Consider the following 19,064-nt stretch of genomic DNA (forward strand, 5'->3'; position numbering starts at 1 on the left):
GCCTGCATCTTCCTTCTTCACTCTTGCATCAAACCATCAGTATTTTGGCTAAGTCATTTATATATATATATATATTATATACAGAATAGATATTTTAATGGTGTTCAGATGCCTTAGGCTTTTATTAAGCTAGCTCAATGATTGCGAGGAGTGGTGTGTGGAAGGGGCTGTGATTGCACAGGGGTAAGATGATGCCATAGTAATCACAGAATCATAGGGGTTGGAAGGGACCTTCAGAGATCATTGAGTCCGACCCAAAGCAGGTTCCCTACGCCAGGTCACACAGGTAGTCGTCCAGGTGGGTCTTGAATTTCTCCAGAGAAGGAGACACCACAACCCCCCTGGGCAGCCTGTTCCAGTGCTCCATCACCCTCACTGTAAAGAAGATCTTGCACACATTTGTGCAGAACTTTCTATGCTCTAGATGTAACATGTTAAATGGGTTGAACATGTTTTGGAAATGTCTCATAATGAAGCTGAAGATATGGCAAGTCCTTGCAGAAGCTTTTTGACATCAGATTTATTTGTGTATTTTCTTCTGTTTAATAGTTTTGAAGTCCATGAGCTGAAGCTCCAGATTAATTGTGGAAAATATGTAGATGTTTATAATTCTGATGTAATGTTGATGGGAACATTGAGAACAAGGTTAACCATTATGCTTCTCTTGCTCCTTGTGATCTGTTTACCTTCATTACCTACTCTATAGAATTGCATGGAAAACAAATGTTTAGAAGAATAAGTTGAAGATCATATTTATGATAGCTTAAGCATTGTGGCTCAATAGTGACAGCTGTCATGTTGCTTAGGGCAAGGCCGCTTCACGAGGGTGGTATGTCCGAAGTAGATGTTCACATCCAGTTAGTAGAAGTAATGAGTGAGTTTCCTTTATGTAGGTTATTATGCGTTTGTCTGCTTTGGTGTTTCTTCTGTGTCTTTTTGGACTGTCTCACTTTCTGGAATAAAATGTGTGTAGTTTTAGTATGTACCTTGCTTGGAGAAAAGCTAGTTTTATGGCACATTGACTTTTAGACGTTTATAGATGGAATGTTGTTATAAGACAAAATGGCCTTTGAATATTTGGCAAAGTAAATGAGGTTTGGGGAATCGTGTGGAAACCTACAGTCAATCTCTCTGTAGTACTTGATAGCGTATTAGCAGCTTTTAGGAAGCCATTTCCTGGTTATATTCATGTGGCTTTCAGTTTGTTTGGATAGCTGTCTTTGAAACTAATACCAGTTATGTTATCGAATGTATTCACATGTGTTAGTATATCATTGAAAATATTTACGATGTGTACCTTGTGGGTGAACTGGAAAGGTAAATAAAGGTTATGTCAGGCAAAAGAGTTCCAAACGCATGTTTTTGTCTACCGCTGTAACAGATCTCGAGATTTTTAGCTTTCTTTCTACTTCCCAGGAAATTCTGAGCTGAATCTTGCCTTCTTGCTGTACTTGTTTTCACCTACCAGATTAACTTGAGAAGTATAGAAAGTAATTTTTAATTAGTTTGCTATGATATAAGTACTTCACTTCGTTAAATTTACTTCTTTCATGATTTCCTTCCATTTGGAATTATCTGGTAATCTGAATGACTAATGAGAACTGATATATATGTGATTCTATTTTCCTGTGTGTTCAGGGGGGAGATAGAACAATACAGTATTAAAGAAAATCTTAATCCCTAAAATTAGGACAGAACTACCTTCTAACTTGTATAACAAAGAAATATATCACAAATGGCATAATTATTTGGGAAAAAATACGTTTTTGCACATTTAAAAATAATGTCTGCTATATTTCTCAGTGATTAATTCTGATTTCTTTTTTAAAAGAAGATAATTTGGATTATGAATCACTTGATGTCAGTTAGGTATGATCATTGCTTGTACAGTAAATAACTTTCTTTTTGAGATCTGGGTTCAAATGTAACTTCTATCACAAGTGAAAATGAGTCTTTTGAATAAGTTTCCTTTGAAACTATGTCAGTTAACTTGGCATTGCTGTTATCCTGAGAATGCCTGCTTAAGGATGTGGTAGATTCAGTTGTGTGGTGTTTTTTTTTAATGAATGTGTCTGGTGCTACTCATGCCGTACCTGACATCTGTTCCCTCATAAGTGCTAAGGTTTTTCCTTATCCAAGTATATTTTAACTATAATGATTATTGTTTCTAGAAATTATGGCTATAAATAGGTTTTTATATATTTAGTTAAACCGTACAAAACTTTAAAAGTTCCTTTGTTTTATTAGGAGTCCACATCTCCAGTTGTTTCACCACAGCAATCCCCACCAACCTCTCCACACACATGGAGGAAGCACAACCGCCATCCCAGCGGAGGGAATAATGAACGACCTCTTGCTGGACCTGGGCCTTTTTGGGCTCCATTTAGTGAAGCACAACCAGGTATAAATGTCTTCTGTCATGCTTTGACCATAACCCAAAGTTGTGGAAATTTAGAAAATATTTAATGAATTTAAGATGGTGTATTTCTGTTTTCCAATCCTGGAAACTCAGTTGTAGATTCAGATCTTCATGCTGATGTCAGCGTTGTGGAGTCTGTGGCCTTATGTATGTTATCTATGGCAGATCTGGTTTTCAGCGTGGTATGGGAAATGCTTAGGTTGGAGGGAGGGAAGAGTATTGAAGTGTTGTAATATGAAGCTGATGTCCTATTGACAGTAACTGCCAGCACACCCAGAGATACAGGGAGCACAAAGGAAGGAGGCAGATAATGTGTTATTTAAATTATGTTTCTGATGGATCAGATGACTTGTTGGAATAACTAATTCTCTTAACTTTTTCTTTTTTCTTTAAAGTTTATATAAACATAGCTGAAGCTACTGTAATGATTTGTTTTCTCTGTAGGTTAATCTTTTTTGTTCTGTTCATTTAACGTGAAGACTTTCACTACTGTGTCACTGTTTTGTGGCAAAGTTTTCTCCCTTAGAATCTTAAATATGAAGATTTCTATTTCTTTTTCTGTTATCTGCTCAATTTAATACACTTGGGAATAGTGGAGTAATAGTAACTAATGTGACATATTTATGAGTATCAAAAATGAAACATTTTATAAAATTTCAGATTGAGGTGTGGCTTGTTGCTTTCAGCTTCAGGATTTCCAAGATGGTCATTCAGTATATCCGACTTTTATGGTTATAAGCATTCAGAGATGACCAGGTATTCTGTTGTAATTGGTTGAATAAAGAAATGAAATGTATCTTCACTGACACTTAGAAATTAAATAGGTTTTATGCATGGGTTGGTGTCACTGTTTTGAATATTATTTTCAAGTATATGCTAGTCAATTTAGAATCAAAAATAAATATTATTAGTTTGCTCATTGCACATGCACTAAGGCTTTAGTCCAACTGTTCAAATGTGCTGTTAGTGATTTTTCAGCATTCAGTTTCTTGGTTTGCTTTTCATTTATTTCCTTTGCAAAGTTTAGTTGATCTGGTTTCATTGCAAAATGAAATAGAAGTTTCTCTGGTAGCCTTTTTCTCATATGCACCATCAAGAACTACTAAAAGGCATGGAAACTAATCCTACCATTGAAGTGTTCAGTATTGCCCTTCAAAAGTAAAGTTGTAATACCATGTTAATATTTCATTTCGACTGTGCTTTCTTTGTGATGTCTGTTTGATAATATTTTCAGAAGTCTAAAAATATCATGCTGATTTAGCTCAAATACTTGAGTCTTATATTCCATAGTTAAACATATCTGTTTAAAGTAATATGGAGATACTGGAAAAGAATGATTGTTTGTTCTGCCAATGCTAAAAGTGGACTAGATTTACATATTTAATAAAAAATTGGCATCCTTGTTCAATGGATGATTCATTGCACTGTATTTTGTTGAATTTCAGCTGTTGTAGGCAGTACTTCATTCTTTTTCCGCCTTTTCTTCAGCCTACATTTTAAAGAGATATTTTTGTAGAAAAAACAGCTCTTCTGACTTTAAGGTGCAGAACGAGATAGATTGTTGGTTACCTACCTTAAAATCACTTCTGCAAACTCATTTTTATTTTGAAACAAGATTCTTTTGAGTAATCAGATAATTTGCAGGTAATGTTACTTTATGCCACTAGGACTTAAGGCAGGACTATCTCATTTCACTTGTGATCCAAGAAACATAAGAACCCAGGTCTCTCTGCTTCTATTTCATAGTTTGTGAAACACTGAGAATAATGGTAGATTACAGAGGTCCTCTCTCAAAGCATGGGGCTCTCAAGTGTGAGCATGATTTGGTTCGATCTAATTAATACATAGCATGAAATGAACTTCGTGGTTAGGTATCATCTTTGAACATCAGTCAATTCTATTTAAACCCAAATCTCTCATTCTTCCAATTGTTTAATTTGCATTTAAGGTAAAGCTGTTAATAATCACGTTATATCTTGTTTCTAACCTGCCTCTGATCTGTCTGGTTCTTCTCCTAGATTAGTTTTTGTGGAGTAATAAAGTGGATAACTGAACCCCTCATAAGGTGTTGTGGGTTAAGCTTGGTAGATGGCTAAGCACCGTACACCTTCATACATTCACTCAGGGGGTGAGGAAGAGGGAAGGAAGAGTAACACCCCCACACACACACACAAAAAAAAAAAAAAAAAAAGAAAAGAAAAAAAACAAACAAACACCAAAACAACCTTATGGTTCAAGGGGAAAAAAAACTTTAATAAGTTAAAGAAGTGGAAGAGAAATTATTCAAAGACAGTCACCAGCCAGGCCAATTCCCAAGCAAAAGATGACTGATCCTAAACTCCCAATCCTTTTTAATGTTTTATTGCTAAGCATGATGCTACATGGTATAGAATATCTCTGATTAGTCTGAGTCCTCTGTCTTGTGTCCCCTCCCAGTCTTTGACACACCCCCAGTCTGTTCAATGAGGGGAGCAGTGTAAGAAACAGAAGGCTTGAGGCCATGCAAATACTGTTCACCTGTAGCTAACATAATGGTGTATTGTTGTTGTTCTAGGTGCAAATTTAGAGCACATCACCATATGAGTTGCTATGAAGAAAATGAACTCAATTCCAAGCAGATCCAATTCATAAGGAAACAGAGTTAATGTGAAATTAGAACCTCCTGTTCCTGGCATTACAGAAGAGGAAAAACATTCCAGTTTCAGTATCTAGAAGGGTGCTGACCATGAGAGACTTGGGAGAAAGAATCATTTCTCCTGGCTTAACTTCAAGTGATTGTTGAGTGGCATATCAGAATAGGGGCTTGAAATTGTTCTAAGTTTCATCATTTTGTAGTTTGTTTGGACTGGAAGCAGAGTGGAGCATTTACATTTGTAGCTTGTTACGTTTGTAGTATGATTTTAAACTAGCCAAAAAGACTAGGTCTTCTGTTCAGTCATGGGGCCCCTGCCAGATTTCTGTAGTGTTACCATTAAGTTTTATTTCAATGTCTTGAACGTGTATGAGAATTTGCATCTTCAAGCCATGCTGATTTATTTTCCTTGTTGGGGGAAGTTCTGGTACAACTCATGCAATTAACAGCCTAGAAACTTCATGGACAGAAATGGAGAACATTGCATTAAGAGTTCATTTCTCTCTTTAGAGTCTTAATGATTCTTACACTGCTTGCAAGGCACTGAATGGTATTTAGTCTCCTACTTAATGCTTCAGTAATAACTGATACTTGGCCTTGTTTAAGCCCCTGTTACATAGACATTGTTATTAAGTGAGGGAAGAGCTCTAAGCCATTTTATTATTGTGCTTGCATTGGTTTTATACCATCACAAATTAGTGGTAAGGAGAGCTCTTAGTAGTTCAAATGATTGCTTGAAAAATCAGTTTTTATAAGGTAAACTCATAGTTTATTTAAAAGCACAAGCAGCTTGTTGTTTAGATAGACCATTTATGTTTGCAGTTTAAAGTGGACAGGTAACTTTTATCCCACAGGAAATCAGATAATCTTCCAGAATTTAACATTGTGGTGGTATTCGAGCTACAGGAGAAGAATAAAGAGCAGCCACAGGAATTCAAATTATGTCTTTATAGTAAACATTGTGCATTGGACTTCTTCAGCTGGTCCTAATCTGATATCTGATAATCAGTTTTAGGCATGCTCTCTATTCAGAGTGCTTTTGATGGTGTTCTCTGATAAAAGCACACAGGTTTTAGAAGTGATTGGCTTACAACTCATAAGTGCTGACTGTTCTAAGTCTTTTCTGTGACTATTTTCTTCCACTTTCACCACTACCTCAGTGTTCCCAAACTGGTTTTTCTAGTTTGAGAAGAAACTGGGACATGATTATATCTAATTCAAATATGAAATACATGTAGTTTTGATGATTGAGAATTGAGTTACTGGCTGTTGTTATTTCATAACAGTGTACATCTAGGTGTCCAGAGTTACTAGTAGTCTCTTCTGTGTGTGTGTTCTTCAACCTTCCCATCCTATGTCCTAAAAATCTACATAACAAGAACAGTAAAACAAGTGTCCTTGGGATGACTGAAGAGGGAAGGAGAAAGGAAATAGCTCTTGTAGTTTGTGTGAAGTACTTCTGAGTTATGTCAATACTACTACAGTACTACTGGTATCTGTTGCTATGCTAGTACTACCATGGAGAAAGTACTGTGCAAATGGGGGTACAGACTGAAATGTACTTATAAAGCTGTTTGAATTAATTAAGACAGGAGTAAAAAACAAGAACAACAACAAAAAAACAATTTGGTGGTAATAATGTCAGTGGCTGAGAAGCAAAGCTGTTTTATCACAAGTAAACTTGGAGTGTAGCATTTTCACAGGAGAAATGGGAGACCTGTTTGATTCTCATCTGCTTGCTCTGTGCTTAAAGAGAAGTGGAAAGAAACTCCAAAGCTTTTTTGCATGCGTCTTTGTGAAGTTTTAGTGTTAAACTGGATGCAGAAAAATTCCAAGGCAAAAAGAAATGTCAGTCTTATTACTTCTGTTTTCAGGAGTTTTGGTTGCAAGTCAAGTTTTGTTAGGGAACAAAAGGAGTAGTTAACAGTAGCTTTTTATTCTAGTAAAAGTAATTCTAAGGGGATGAAATTCATGAATAATATAATCTTACAGTTTTGTATAATCAATTTATCACTTCCAAAACCTGTATCTTTCTCCTACTAGAAACCACTTTTATAAGAGTAAAATACACGTCAGGTGTCAGCAGTCTGTTTGGGTGCCTTTTATTATTATTGGACTGTATTTAGGCAACTGAAAAACACACACACACACAAAAAGTTGCATTCTGAAATCTTATGCCACTTTTGAATAACTGTTGGTACAGAAACTTATTTCAATGAGGAGAAAGCACCGAGTATTAATTAAGAGGCATCAAATACATAAAACTTTGTTTAAATTTTACTTATGTGCAAAAAGCTTATTCCTCGCTTCCATCTTTTTAGCACAAATTTAATTTGGCCAAATATAGAAGTCCAAAATAGTGGTCAGGAGGTCAACAGTGTCAGCTTGATGCAATTTGGTTTCAGTTTTCTTCACCTTTTTATAAGTGTGTGTGTCTTCCTGATGGGAACCTGTGTTTCACAGATGGAATCTTTTGGGCTGCTTTCTGTATCTGTAGTTCTTACTCAGTTTTTTAGGTTTTTGTTTTTTGAAAAAAGAAATATTTCTTCTACTTTCAGGCTCATCTACTTCTAGTGATCCTATATGGTCTGGTCATTCACCACCACCTCACCAAGAAAACTGGGTCAGTTTTGCTGATACCCCACCAACCAGTGCTCTTTTAGCCATGCATCCTGCTTCTGTCCAGGTGTGACACTTTATTGGTATTTAATTTGCGTCATTCAGATGGTTGCAATCCTTTTTTTTTTTTTGTATATATATATTTTTCACTGCAGATGTTTACTGTTTAGCTGTGCTTAGTCTGTTCAGTGCTATTTACCCAACAGATACTTCTTATAAGTGATGTAGTTGCAAGTTACTAATTTTTAAAAATGCCGACAATTATGAAATATTTGTGCTTAGCTTCTTTTTGTATGTGCCGTGTTGGTTTTCTTTTGCTTACATAACTGCAGTCATTCCTACCCATTTGTATCCATGTGCAAAAATACCCTGTCGTTGTCCTGTAGATGCACTCTGCTGATATTTTTCTTGTAGTTTTTAAACTACTGTGAAATTTAACTATGCTTTACTTTTTGAAGGCAAGAAGTTGAGAATTCGTGAGAGCACTTTAGGTAGATAATACTGAGGAAAAAATATTTCATTTCAGGACCAGACAACAGTACGAACTGTAGCATCAGCTACAACAACAAATGAAATTCGTAGGCAATCAAGTAGTTATGATGACCCCTGGAAAATAACTGATGAACAAAGGCAGTATTATGTTAATCAGTTTAAAACCATTCAACCTGATCTAAATGGATTTATACCAGGTAAGTTACTCTTTAAAAAAACATATAATTGTGGGTGCAGCAGTTCTGGTACAAAGACTTTGTCGGGTACTTAGGTTTGCATACCATTTCAAAGAAAGTACTACATATTAGTGATAACATTCTGGTAAATTGCACTGTAATTCAAGAAAGGACTTGAAGCTGCTTTTCGCTTCATCTCTAGAAATTAGTGCCATTTTTCACTAAACCTTTGCTAAATAGCTTACATCATTTACCATAAATTTGTAAGTCTTCTGGTTATTTTAATTGGTTCAAGCATTAAAAACTGTTGTTGTAATTTTTCAGGATCTGCAGCTAAAGAATTTTTCACTAAGTCGAAACTACCTATTCTTGAACTTTCCCACATTTGGTAAGTGTGGTCTGTTTTGGGATAGCTGTTTTGAAATATTACAGCTATCTGGTGTTACCTAACCATCTCCTTACTAGAAGGTGTTAAGCAATGTTTCACTATTGTACTGTGTTCCTTTCTATTCACATTTATGCCAATATTTTCATGGTTTTCGATGGGTCTAGGTTGGTGCTTTAAGCGTTTTGAGCTTTATAAAGGGATGTAAACACTTCAGAGTAAGAAATACTTGGTTTGAAATTTTATATTTTTTAAAGATACATTTAAATATAAATTATTAACTCCTTATTCCTATGTTTATTTGAGTCTCAGCAAGGAAGTTTAAATAAAACACACATATGCAAATATTTTGAAATTCACTGAGTAGTACTTCATGGTAATATGGAGTGCTTAGTAGGCAAAAGTGAACTACAGGGTGCATTATTTCTTCTTCCAAGTAGCACAACAGAAACACGTTTGGCAATATACTTGGTTTCATTCATATGAAGTTCTCCTTTTTAGGGAACTTTCAGATTTTGATAAAGATGGTGCACTGACGTTGGATGAGTTCTGTGCTGCATTTCATCTAGTAGTTGCTAGGAAGAATGGATATGATTTGCCAGAAAAGCTACCTGAAAGCTTAATGCCCAAACTGATTGACTTGGAAGACTCAACAGGTAAGATAAGTTTCTTGAAAGTACTTAAAAACGTTCTAAGTCATAATGTCAGAGGTAGGACATGAGCACATGTAAAAGTGCCATTTAAAAGTAGGATGGTTTTGACTATCTTTCATTTTTATCTTCAAACAGATAAAGGAAGCAGAATACCTATAATCTGCTTCATAAATACTATATTTGCAATGAACATTGAATTTTTGTGGAACTTGAAATAAATTAACTTGTACTGAAATTAACTTGAAATACAAATGATTCCTCAAAATTCCATTGTTATCATTCTTGAAGATGTTGAGTCATTCAATTCTTATTAGTTAATAAAACTTGAAGCCTTTTTACTTTACCATCTCTTACCATCATATGTTTAGAGGAAGTGTATTTTTAGGCGCCATTTGTTGTTGATGTATTCTCTATGCTATATTTTTCAAAAAAGCAGAATTTAATGACTAGAAAAAAAAGAACATTAAGCAGTCTTGGCTCTGGAAGGTGCACAAGTGGGTGTACAAGTATTGTGGCTTTCTAGCTCTATCTTCTTACTAAATATTTTAATAGGGAGGAATCCCTTCCTACTGTGTGTGTAGGATGTCAGAGACTTTCACTTGGCTATTATTGAGGAGCTTTTAAACTAGATACTGTAGCATTGCTTTAATAATTAAACCAATGTTTTTTCACTCAGCTCCTCAGCCTTTCAGCAGCAGCCAGCATCAACTGTAGTGTTTTCAGTATGAGTAAGCACATTACTATGGCAAAGACATATTAGAAGTATCCACAGTTATCTAAAAACTAGCCACTCTCTTGTTATGTCAAGGTGATTGTCAAGCAACTTCTTGTCAGGAAATGGAGTAAGAAAACAACTATAGCCATGAAAATGCCTACATCCATACCTGATTTTCTACTGCTTTGATTGGTATAGACAGTGTTGAGGATTTTGTCATATAACTGAAGTTCTTTGAAAGTTTTATAAAGTGGACATTAAGCTAAAAAGCATCATTTTTATTTCACGGGCAGCTGTGATAAAATTTCAGGAAGTACAGAGTAGTCTTTAAGTGTGAAGAAAAACTACTTCTAAAAGTAGTGAATGTTTTTCCCTCTTATCTTAAAGGAATTTTGCTTTGTTCTGATGAAGACTGAAAGATTATTATGCTGTGTATGCTATGCTTAAAAATAAAAGTACAGAAATATAACAGATAATTGATTCTGCTGATGTTTTTAAAGGCATTGGTGAGAAATAACTTGCAAACTTTTTGTGTTTTATGCAATTAATTTATTTCTTTTCTTTATCTGGGCCTCTAGTTTTGGAAACAGCTAATCTTCTTTAGTACCTGACATGGATTTGTCACCAGAACATGTACATTGAATTAAATATATAAAGGGAGGTTACTGGTTTGGCTGTAACTTTGCTTGTAATTACAACAGTCCAAATCCCAATTTTACTATTTTAATGTATATTTATAAGTTGCTAATAGGTCTATGTGCAGGTTATACTGTGTATGTTAGGCTGTCTGCTCAACGGGAGCATCTGCAATGGAGATATGCATTGTGCATATCATACTTTAAGACTGCTTTTAGAATGTCAATTACTTGATTTTTGTTTCCTTTATTTTGATAGAAGTTTAAACTTTTTCAGACCATAAACAATGCTCTTATTTACTTCTGTCCTTTTTTTTTGTTAGAAACTCTTTCATTAATCGCTTCACTTCTGTGCTCACAATGCTGTCTCCTTTCTGTTTTGATTTTGAACCAGTGGCCAAGAGAAAGAGAAGTAACAGTGCTCTGTCTAACACTGTCCTGTTTGGACTGGCACTGAAGACTCTTGCCACATAGTCTGGTAGCCGTTCCTGCTTGTATGAATCTGTGACCAAGTGCAGGTGTCTCAAATCCATTAGTGTGTTGGTCTTGTCTTACATCTGCTTTTCTGACCAGAGATGCATTTCTCTCACGTGACATAGAGCTGTTATGCAATATTACATTTGTCTGCACCCCTACAGAATTTTAAAAGAACAATTTTCCAACGAGGTGGTTATATTTGTGCTGATCTGGGGAAATAAATGAAACATTAGGTTCTTAAAACACTGTAGTAATTCCACAATAGATTTAAATGGGGTTAGTATTTTGAATTTGATCATATTCTTCAAAGAAATCTCTGGATTGTAGCAGCTCCACTTAAGATTTGACATTGTGGTGTGGTATTTCTAAGTAGGTTATGTCTGCTTTTCAGAACAAGTCAAATGTCTGTGTGAAAACAACCTGTAGAAGGAAACTGCACTGAACTAGGATAATGAAGTCAGTTGTACAGATACTTCTTTCCAAGTCCTTAAACATGTATTTTATGTGTTAATAGCACTAGTCTTGATGAAATGTGAGATCTGCAGCTGAAATGAACTCTACTGTGAGTTCTGTTCTGAAGATTAAAGTTAATGATTTTCAGCTAACTCAATTTTATTGCAGTTTATAAAAATTAACAGTCCATTACAAAATTTACAAGTTTTTGCTTTCCTGTAAGGGAAGGCTTTCTGCAAGGAATTCTATTTGCTAAAAGCCCAGGGAGAACTGGAATTAGAATAACAACGTACACTTGCAAGGTAACAGCTGTTAAGCTGGTTCAGTTTGCAAAATGCTGTGAAAGAAAACGCTAAGATTCTCAATATAAGGGTAGCATCTTTAACTCAAATTGGTTTGTTTTGTCTCCTCTTTGAAAAAGTGGAACTGTGTGGTACTTTAGAGTAAGATACTTTATTCTCAAAAGGGCTGTTTGTGAATGCAATTCATGTATTTGACTTATAGTGATTGCTTTCATTTCAGAAGTTGGGGAACAAACCGGTGAGGTTGGTTACTCCAGCTCTCCAGCAGAAGCACCTCCAAGCAAGTCTCCATCAATGCCATCCCTAAACCAGACCTGGCCAGAATTGAATCAGAGCAGTGAGGTTAGCACTTCAATGCAAGTTATTTAATTGCTGCTGTCAATAGCTAAATTGTGTGAAAATATATAATTCACAAGTGGATTGTTAATCACCGATTGTGAATGCATTGACAAAAACTCAAGGAGGACAATGGACACTAAAACACAGGAAGGTTCTATACATTTGAAATTGTAAAAGTGTTACCTTTCCAATTTTTCTGCCTGATTGGTAGGTGAGATAAGTTTTAAAATGTTGTCATTAATAGCAATTAAGCTTCATATTCATCCCTAAATGATCTCCTCTCGTACTTATTGGAGAACTTCAGTTGATTTTTTTTCTTTCTCCGGGTGCTTTCTCTTTTGTAACTCTGAAGGATTGTACAATCAAAAGTTATGCAGAACTTCAGAGTAAGCTTCTGAAATGTAGACAAATCTAAGCAGAACTGATGTTAAACAGAAAAAACTTTTTTTTTCATGATTAAAGTTTAAAAGCTGAGGAAATTTCCTTCATCTCTCAGGAAGAAGAACCTGGTAAGAGTCTATCCTTCCTTTTAAGGACAAGCACAAGCCTTACAGTGGTGCCTTTACCAGATAAAAAAATACAAGGCATAGTGATTCTTAGTTCTGTTTGACAGAATGACTCTTAGTCTGCTAGTAGGAGGTATGTATTTCCAGTCAAGTGAACAGATAGTCAGTTATTGCAGCAAGGACAAAATGTCTGCAAATATATTTAAACTTGTATGATGTATTCCATCATGCTTACAATGAAGATCCCTGATTTGGTAAGCTGCATCATAGTTGAACAGATGCTATATCTGCAGTTTAAACCAGTTGAATAGAAGAAGTGAAGTAGCAGTGCAAAGTTGCTGATCATTGGTTGTCAATCAAAATCTTCTTTACAAAACTGACTTTGTCTGTTCTACTAGATAATGTGATATTTTCTTCTGAAAATCAGTTCAGTTATAAGAGGTTTGGAAAAATTCTCAGGATAAATATACTACCAAACATTAACTATACTAGGAGTTAAATATTAAGAGCTTTTTGTTCCAATTATTCTAATTTCTTAGCTGTATTGCTATGCATGCTTGCTTTGCAACTTTTTCTTTCCAGCAAGAATCAGGTCAAAGTACTCAAGGTTTTATTGCCGTGAAAAAGTTTCTGGTTTTACAGCAGGCAGCAGTCTGTAGCCTCTTTCAGCCTCTTACAACTGTCATCAACAAATGAGTTGCTTGCAAAGCTATGCGGCTTTGGATGAACAACCTCTCCAAGCAATTTGCATCCCAGTTAGTTTTAAAAACATGGGTTACTCTGCTTTTTCTAGCTCACAATTGATTTTTACACTCCAGTTCTCAAGCTCAGGTAGTGTCAGCTCACAAAGTATGGACCAAGGTGTCAGAGCTTCAAAATAAAGAATCTTGTAAAAATCTGTCTGGGTTAGATAGATGCATGCTTAACAGTCCCATCTCTACAATCTACCGATCTCTCGTTTCTCCCTTCAGAAACCTTTTCCTTCCAGTTTCAGTGCCAGTGCTGCACACACTTCTAAGAGTTTAAAAAACTGGAAAGCCTATAAAATTTTCATTGAAAGCAGGTGTCATATTAGCTTTGACACAGATATAGTGTCTTTGGAGTTCACAACTGTTTCAGATATTTAGATGTTCTTTCAGTAATAGTTCAGTTTGTTCTGAGTTCTGCTTTTCAGTAATTAACATTTTTAAGGTATCTTTGAGAGACCTTTGTGAGTCTCAAAGACAGGTATTTTATTTTCAACTAATGGGACATTTATCCTAGCTAATTAGTATTACCGTCATTGCTCTTTGATCTTACCATTTCAGATGCCACTCAGTAGACACTGTAGCTTACAATGCAGCAGGAAGTTAGAAGAAACTAGTTTCTGGTAGTATCTCAGGATGGATGAATGAAACACTAACACCTCATTCCTTGGTTTAGTAGAAGGTGTTGATGTTCATCTGTTGTCTAGCTATAGACCCTAAGGACAAATAATAAATAATAAAATGAGCAACTGTGTAAAAGGAAGGGGAAAGCTTACATTTTTGCTAGAAAAGAGTAGTTTTGTGGAAAAATACCAGCTGAATGACGTCATAGCCTTTGCCTTTGTTAAAAAATAGGACTCCTTCTCTTCAAGGAACAGCACCACACGTGAAGGGTCTTAATACTTTAGTGAGTCTTGTTCTGATTATGTTTAATTAATTTTGGCTGACTGAAAACTATTATTTAGGAATTTCCATGAAGACCTATTTCTCAAGTACTACTTTAGGCTAGTTTCACATGTGGGCCGTTGACAGGATCACAGAATTGTGAGGGTTGGGAGGGACCTTTGGAGGTCATCTAGTCCAACCCCCTGCTAAAGCAGGTTCCCTACAGTTGCTTACACAGGAGAACATCTGGGTGGGTTTTTAATATTTCCAGAGAAGGAGACTTAACAACCCCTTTGGGTAGTCTGTTCCAGTGCTCTGTCACACAGTGAAGATGTTTTTCCTCATGTTGTATGGAACTTCACGTGTTCCAATTTGTGCTTATAGCCATTCTGTCACTGTGTACCACTGAGAAGAGCCTGTCCCCATCCACTTGACTCCTGCCCACTAGATGTTAATTAAACATAAGATCCCCTCTCAGTCTTCTCTTCTCCAGGCAGAACAGTCACAGGTCTCTCAGCCTTTCCTCATACGGGAGGTGCTCCAGTCCCGTAATATTTGTGGCCCTCCACTAGAAGTTCCCATTCATTCTCAAACCGAGGAGCCAAGAGCTGGACACAGCACTTCAGACATATCCTTGCCAGGGCAGAGGAGAGGGGGAGGATCACTTCCCTTGACCTGCAATGTCCTCTTACCTTGCAATGCTCTAACGCACCAGATGCCTCCAAGTAGGTCCCTGAAGAGGTCAAAGCTGGTTCTCCAAAAGCCCAGCCTTGCAATCCTACTTACTGCTTTCTTTCATCCATCTAAGTTCTTGAACTCCACTGTCTCGTGTTTGTTGCATCCAGGGCTGCCCCAGCCTTCACGGTCCCAACCAGTCCTTATTTGTAAGAACAAGGTCTAGCAGCATAGCTTTCCTCATTGACTCCTTCACCTCCTGTCAGAAAGTTACCTTCCAAACACTACAGGAACCGGTGCACCTGAATATGGCTCACACATACACTGAGTATGGTTTCATGTAGGAGAGTGCATGATATTAGATTGACTAACAAAGTATACTGTGCCCTGTATCATCTGAAAACATGCACATTGATTTACGTACGGATGTGGGACAAGAATATTAATTTGTTTTTATGACCTTACTAACATTTTAGTCTCTCTTGAGTGCTACAAATCTTGTTTGAAACTTGGCTAATATTTGTTATTATGCCAGAATACAAGTTTAACGATCCTGTAGTGATTTGTTATCTAGTTTCTGGATCACAGATTACTGTTATGTATTTTGCTACTTCATCAATCCAGCTGTGACAGTAATTTGACTTATTAAGCATGAGGACTCTTGACAACTGTGTATTGATACAGCTCACCTATATCTTGAAAAACTGTACTTAATTTGCTTTTAACAATCAGTGGTATGTTTGAGTTTAATTCTTTCCCATGTCAGTGATTTAGACTTGTAAAAATACTCTTACAGAATAGAATCATTTCTCAGGGGTTGCACTAGCAAGCTGGACTGGTATAATTAGAGCACTTTGCTCAGTGTCAATTTGTCTGAGATTCTGTAAGAAAATCAGTGCCTCCCAAATATATTTGAAACTGGGCAACTACAAAGCTGAGGAATCTCTGTGGATTTTACAGTCACAGATGTGTGGCACAGAATCTCAACAATATTTGATTGGCTTAACGTTTTTTTTAATACTTGTGTAACTTTTACAAGAACTCTGAAAGTATTTGACTTAACTGTACACCTGTCTTCACTATGAAACATGAATGTAAAAGATGAATACTGACAGGTAACAAACTTGGTTGCAGTGCAGTCTCAAACTAAAATAGAAAGATTCAGTATGTGTTAATATAACTTCTAAGTACTGCCTAGTGCAAATACAGTGCTTTCCAGTGCAACCTCCAAACTACTATGCTAAGTCTCCTTGGTGATCTTTTACTCCCATCTTTCTCATCATGCTGATTTCTCTCCTCTGTCTGTTCAGCAGTGGGAGACATTTAGCGAACGCTCTTCAAGCTCACAAACTCTGACCCAATTTGATTCTAACATTGCACCAGCTGATCCTGTAAGTCAATCACTTAGCTTGCTTGTTTGAAATTAATTTTATTAACACTGAATTTCTATTCATTGTATGTAGCTGTTATGCATGATTCCTTGAATTCCTTTTATATTTTTTTTCCTTTCTTGTTTGGGGGGGAATGATAACAAGCTTATTAATTATTTTGCTTATTTTTAGGAATAGAATTTTTCTGGTACTGATCACATTTAATATCTGAGTGCAGCAAATGTTTGTTTTCTTGATTTTAATGCAACACTGTTGTCAAAAGCTGTATTGGAGGAAATATTTAAACATACTGTTTTTTGAATATGTAAGGAAACTGAAGAGCAACACCCAATCATATATTAGTCCCTTTTTCAGAATCTATCTTTAGTATTTTGTCAAGCTGCAAAATACAAAATCATAGGTGCTGGCAACACTCCTACTCAACTGAAAAAGCTGGCAGACTTTCATGGATGTAATGTATGAAACCCCAGTGTTTTCACCAATTTAATTATTATAATTTTTATTTAGTTACTTTTTTTTATCTCATTACATATTAATTATATTTCCAGCTAAATCTATGCTTTTGTAATGATGTACTTAATGAGGAATGCTTTGAATGGTGATGGATCTTATCAAGCTTTGGAGCCAAAGATCTGCTACATTGTTTTGCATGTAACATCAAAATGGTTCTGAAATGCCTTAAATTTACTTCTTTAGCAGTTGCTTTTCCACCCGCTTTTCTTACAGAAATTATTGCTGTTACTACTGTTTTAAACTTATCACATAATAGATGTGCATAATAGACATTTAAATGCTTTTAATCTTTAAGAGGTCCCTTCAGAAATTAACAAATACATAAATAATTAGTAACTGTATGCAAATATATCAGAACTCTACTCTGAGATGTCACTGCTATTAATGTGGAAATAGCTTTCAGCATCTAGAAACACTAGAATTGAGACTGCACTATCTCTAGTGCCCAGAGTACTTTGAACAAAGCAAAAAGTTACTTGCCAGCCTCTTTTCATCTCAAAGATATAGACTTAAACGTACTATATTTTTGAAGTTGTAATAAAGTAAGCATTGTGGAAATCCGTTTACAGCTTTCTTATTGAGTATGATTAGTTAACATTATAGAGCTATCACTGCCTTGTTTCCCCAGTAAGATGATAGTTTATTCTTGCACACAATTATTAAAGGACGCAAATCTGAAGTTCAGAATTTTCACACATGCAGTTAACTTTGAAAGTGGAAATGTAATGTGTAGAAAACTCATATGTAGCTCGTGTTTGTGTGTGTGCGCGTAAATAGAAATTCAAATACATTTATATTGGAGAAGGAGTTCTTTACTTGCGATGCTTGGAGATTATAAGAGTTATGTAGAGAATGGCGAGCATCTTTGATGTTTGGTAACCTTTTCTTTGACTGAAATAAGAGTAACTGAGAGCAAATTTTCTCCAGCAGTATTCAGGCTACTTATTTTAAATCTCAACAGTGATGCATAGGACTAATTGTTTTTTTTTTTGTTTGTCTGTTTTCTTCAAACTACTCTTACTTTCCCAAAGGGGAGAAAGAGCTAATTAGCTTTCTTGAGATTTAATAACAGACTTGAGAATAAATTCATAGACATTAATCTCCTGGCATATGAAGGTGGTTTCTCTAAAAGAAAGTTAGTAACGTGTTAAGTTGTTCTGGATAAAGTTAGATTATTGATCTGTATTAATAATTCTACACACGTTCATTTAATTGTTTGAAACAAATTATTTTTATAGAAGCCACATTTTTTTTTCCCTTTTAGTTTTCAGAGTAAAGAACTGAAATAACTACGGCAAGAATGATTTTTGAATTCTTCTGTTACAGAGGGATAAGGTTTACCCACTTGGGTTAGGGGGTAAAGATTAGCATTTTGAGCTAGCGTTAAGGGTTAAGAGTTATAATTTGGGGTTAGATTTAAAGAGCTTTGAGTTTGAAGAGGCTTAAATTTAGGGTTAGGGTTATGGGTTACCTTTTTGTGTTAGCATTAAGGGTTAAGGATTACCCTTTGGATTTTGGACAGTGTTGCAGTTCTGGGTTAGGGTTAACAGTTTAGGGTTACTCATTTGGAATGAGGCTTAAGAGTTAATGTTTTGGTTTATGTTCAAGGGTTGTGGATTACCCTTTTGGTTTGGGGTTATACCTTACTCTTTTTTGTTAGGGTTAAGGGTTACTGGTTACACATTCGTACTATAGCTAAGGTTACCCATTTGGGTTATGGTTTATGGTTAGTGGTTATCTTATGGGGTTGAGTATAGAGGCCTAAACATTTGGGTTAAGTGTTTGAGCTGCATCTCAAAAGTGGTTTTAAAAGTTTATATTTGCAACAGGTAGTGCAAGTCAATTTAAACAGTTCTGGAATTAATCATGTGAACATAACTGTTCTTGGTGAAATGAAGAAAATGCAGAAGTTGTAAAATCAAGTCTATTGAAAGATCTATTCTATAGAATTGTTCATATTGAAACTTCAAAGATTTTACTATTTTAAAGATTCTTGAAACTATTGGTCTTAATTTACTACGGAGCACCTTACTGCAAATCAGTCATGCTGT

The 19,064-nt window shown here is 35.7% G+C and overlaps 1 protein-coding gene across 8 annotated transcripts in view; it reads left to right on the forward strand.

Annotated features, from left to right (window-relative positions):
- The window catches only part of REPS1 (RALBP1 associated Eps domain containing 1), a 60,541-nt gene that overhangs the window by 29,820 nt on the left and 11,657 nt on the right, over positions 1 to 19,064 (forward strand). For 4 of the 8 annotated variants that reach the window (XR_001554185.1, XM_015858396.2, XM_015858398.2 and 1 more), the window contains 7 exons: positions 2,248 to 2,401; positions 7,610 to 7,737; positions 8,197 to 8,359; positions 8,663 to 8,726; positions 9,225 to 9,379; positions 12,179 to 12,300; positions 16,420 to 16,500. Coding sequence is in view for 7 of the 8 variants with exons in the window: in XM_015858396.2 (XP_015713882.1) it covers positions 2,248 to 2,401; positions 7,610 to 7,737; positions 8,197 to 8,359; positions 8,663 to 8,726; positions 9,225 to 9,379; positions 12,179 to 12,300; positions 16,420 to 16,500 (867 nt within the window). In the remaining variant the exon portion in view is untranslated. The remainder of the gene's footprint in view (positions 1 to 2,247; positions 2,402 to 7,609; positions 7,738 to 8,196; positions 8,360 to 8,662; positions 8,727 to 9,224; positions 9,380 to 12,178; positions 12,301 to 16,419; positions 16,501 to 19,064) is intronic. The other 4 variants (XM_015858397.2, XM_015858399.2, XM_015858400.2 and 1 more) reach the window with 4 other exon arrangements.

The sequence above is a fragment of the Coturnix japonica genome, chromosome 3 (genome assembly GCF_001577835.2).
Source record: "Coturnix japonica isolate 7356 chromosome 3, Coturnix japonica 2.1, whole genome shotgun sequence".
Lineage (NCBI taxonomy): Eukaryota > Metazoa > Chordata > Aves > Galliformes > Phasianidae > Coturnix > Coturnix japonica.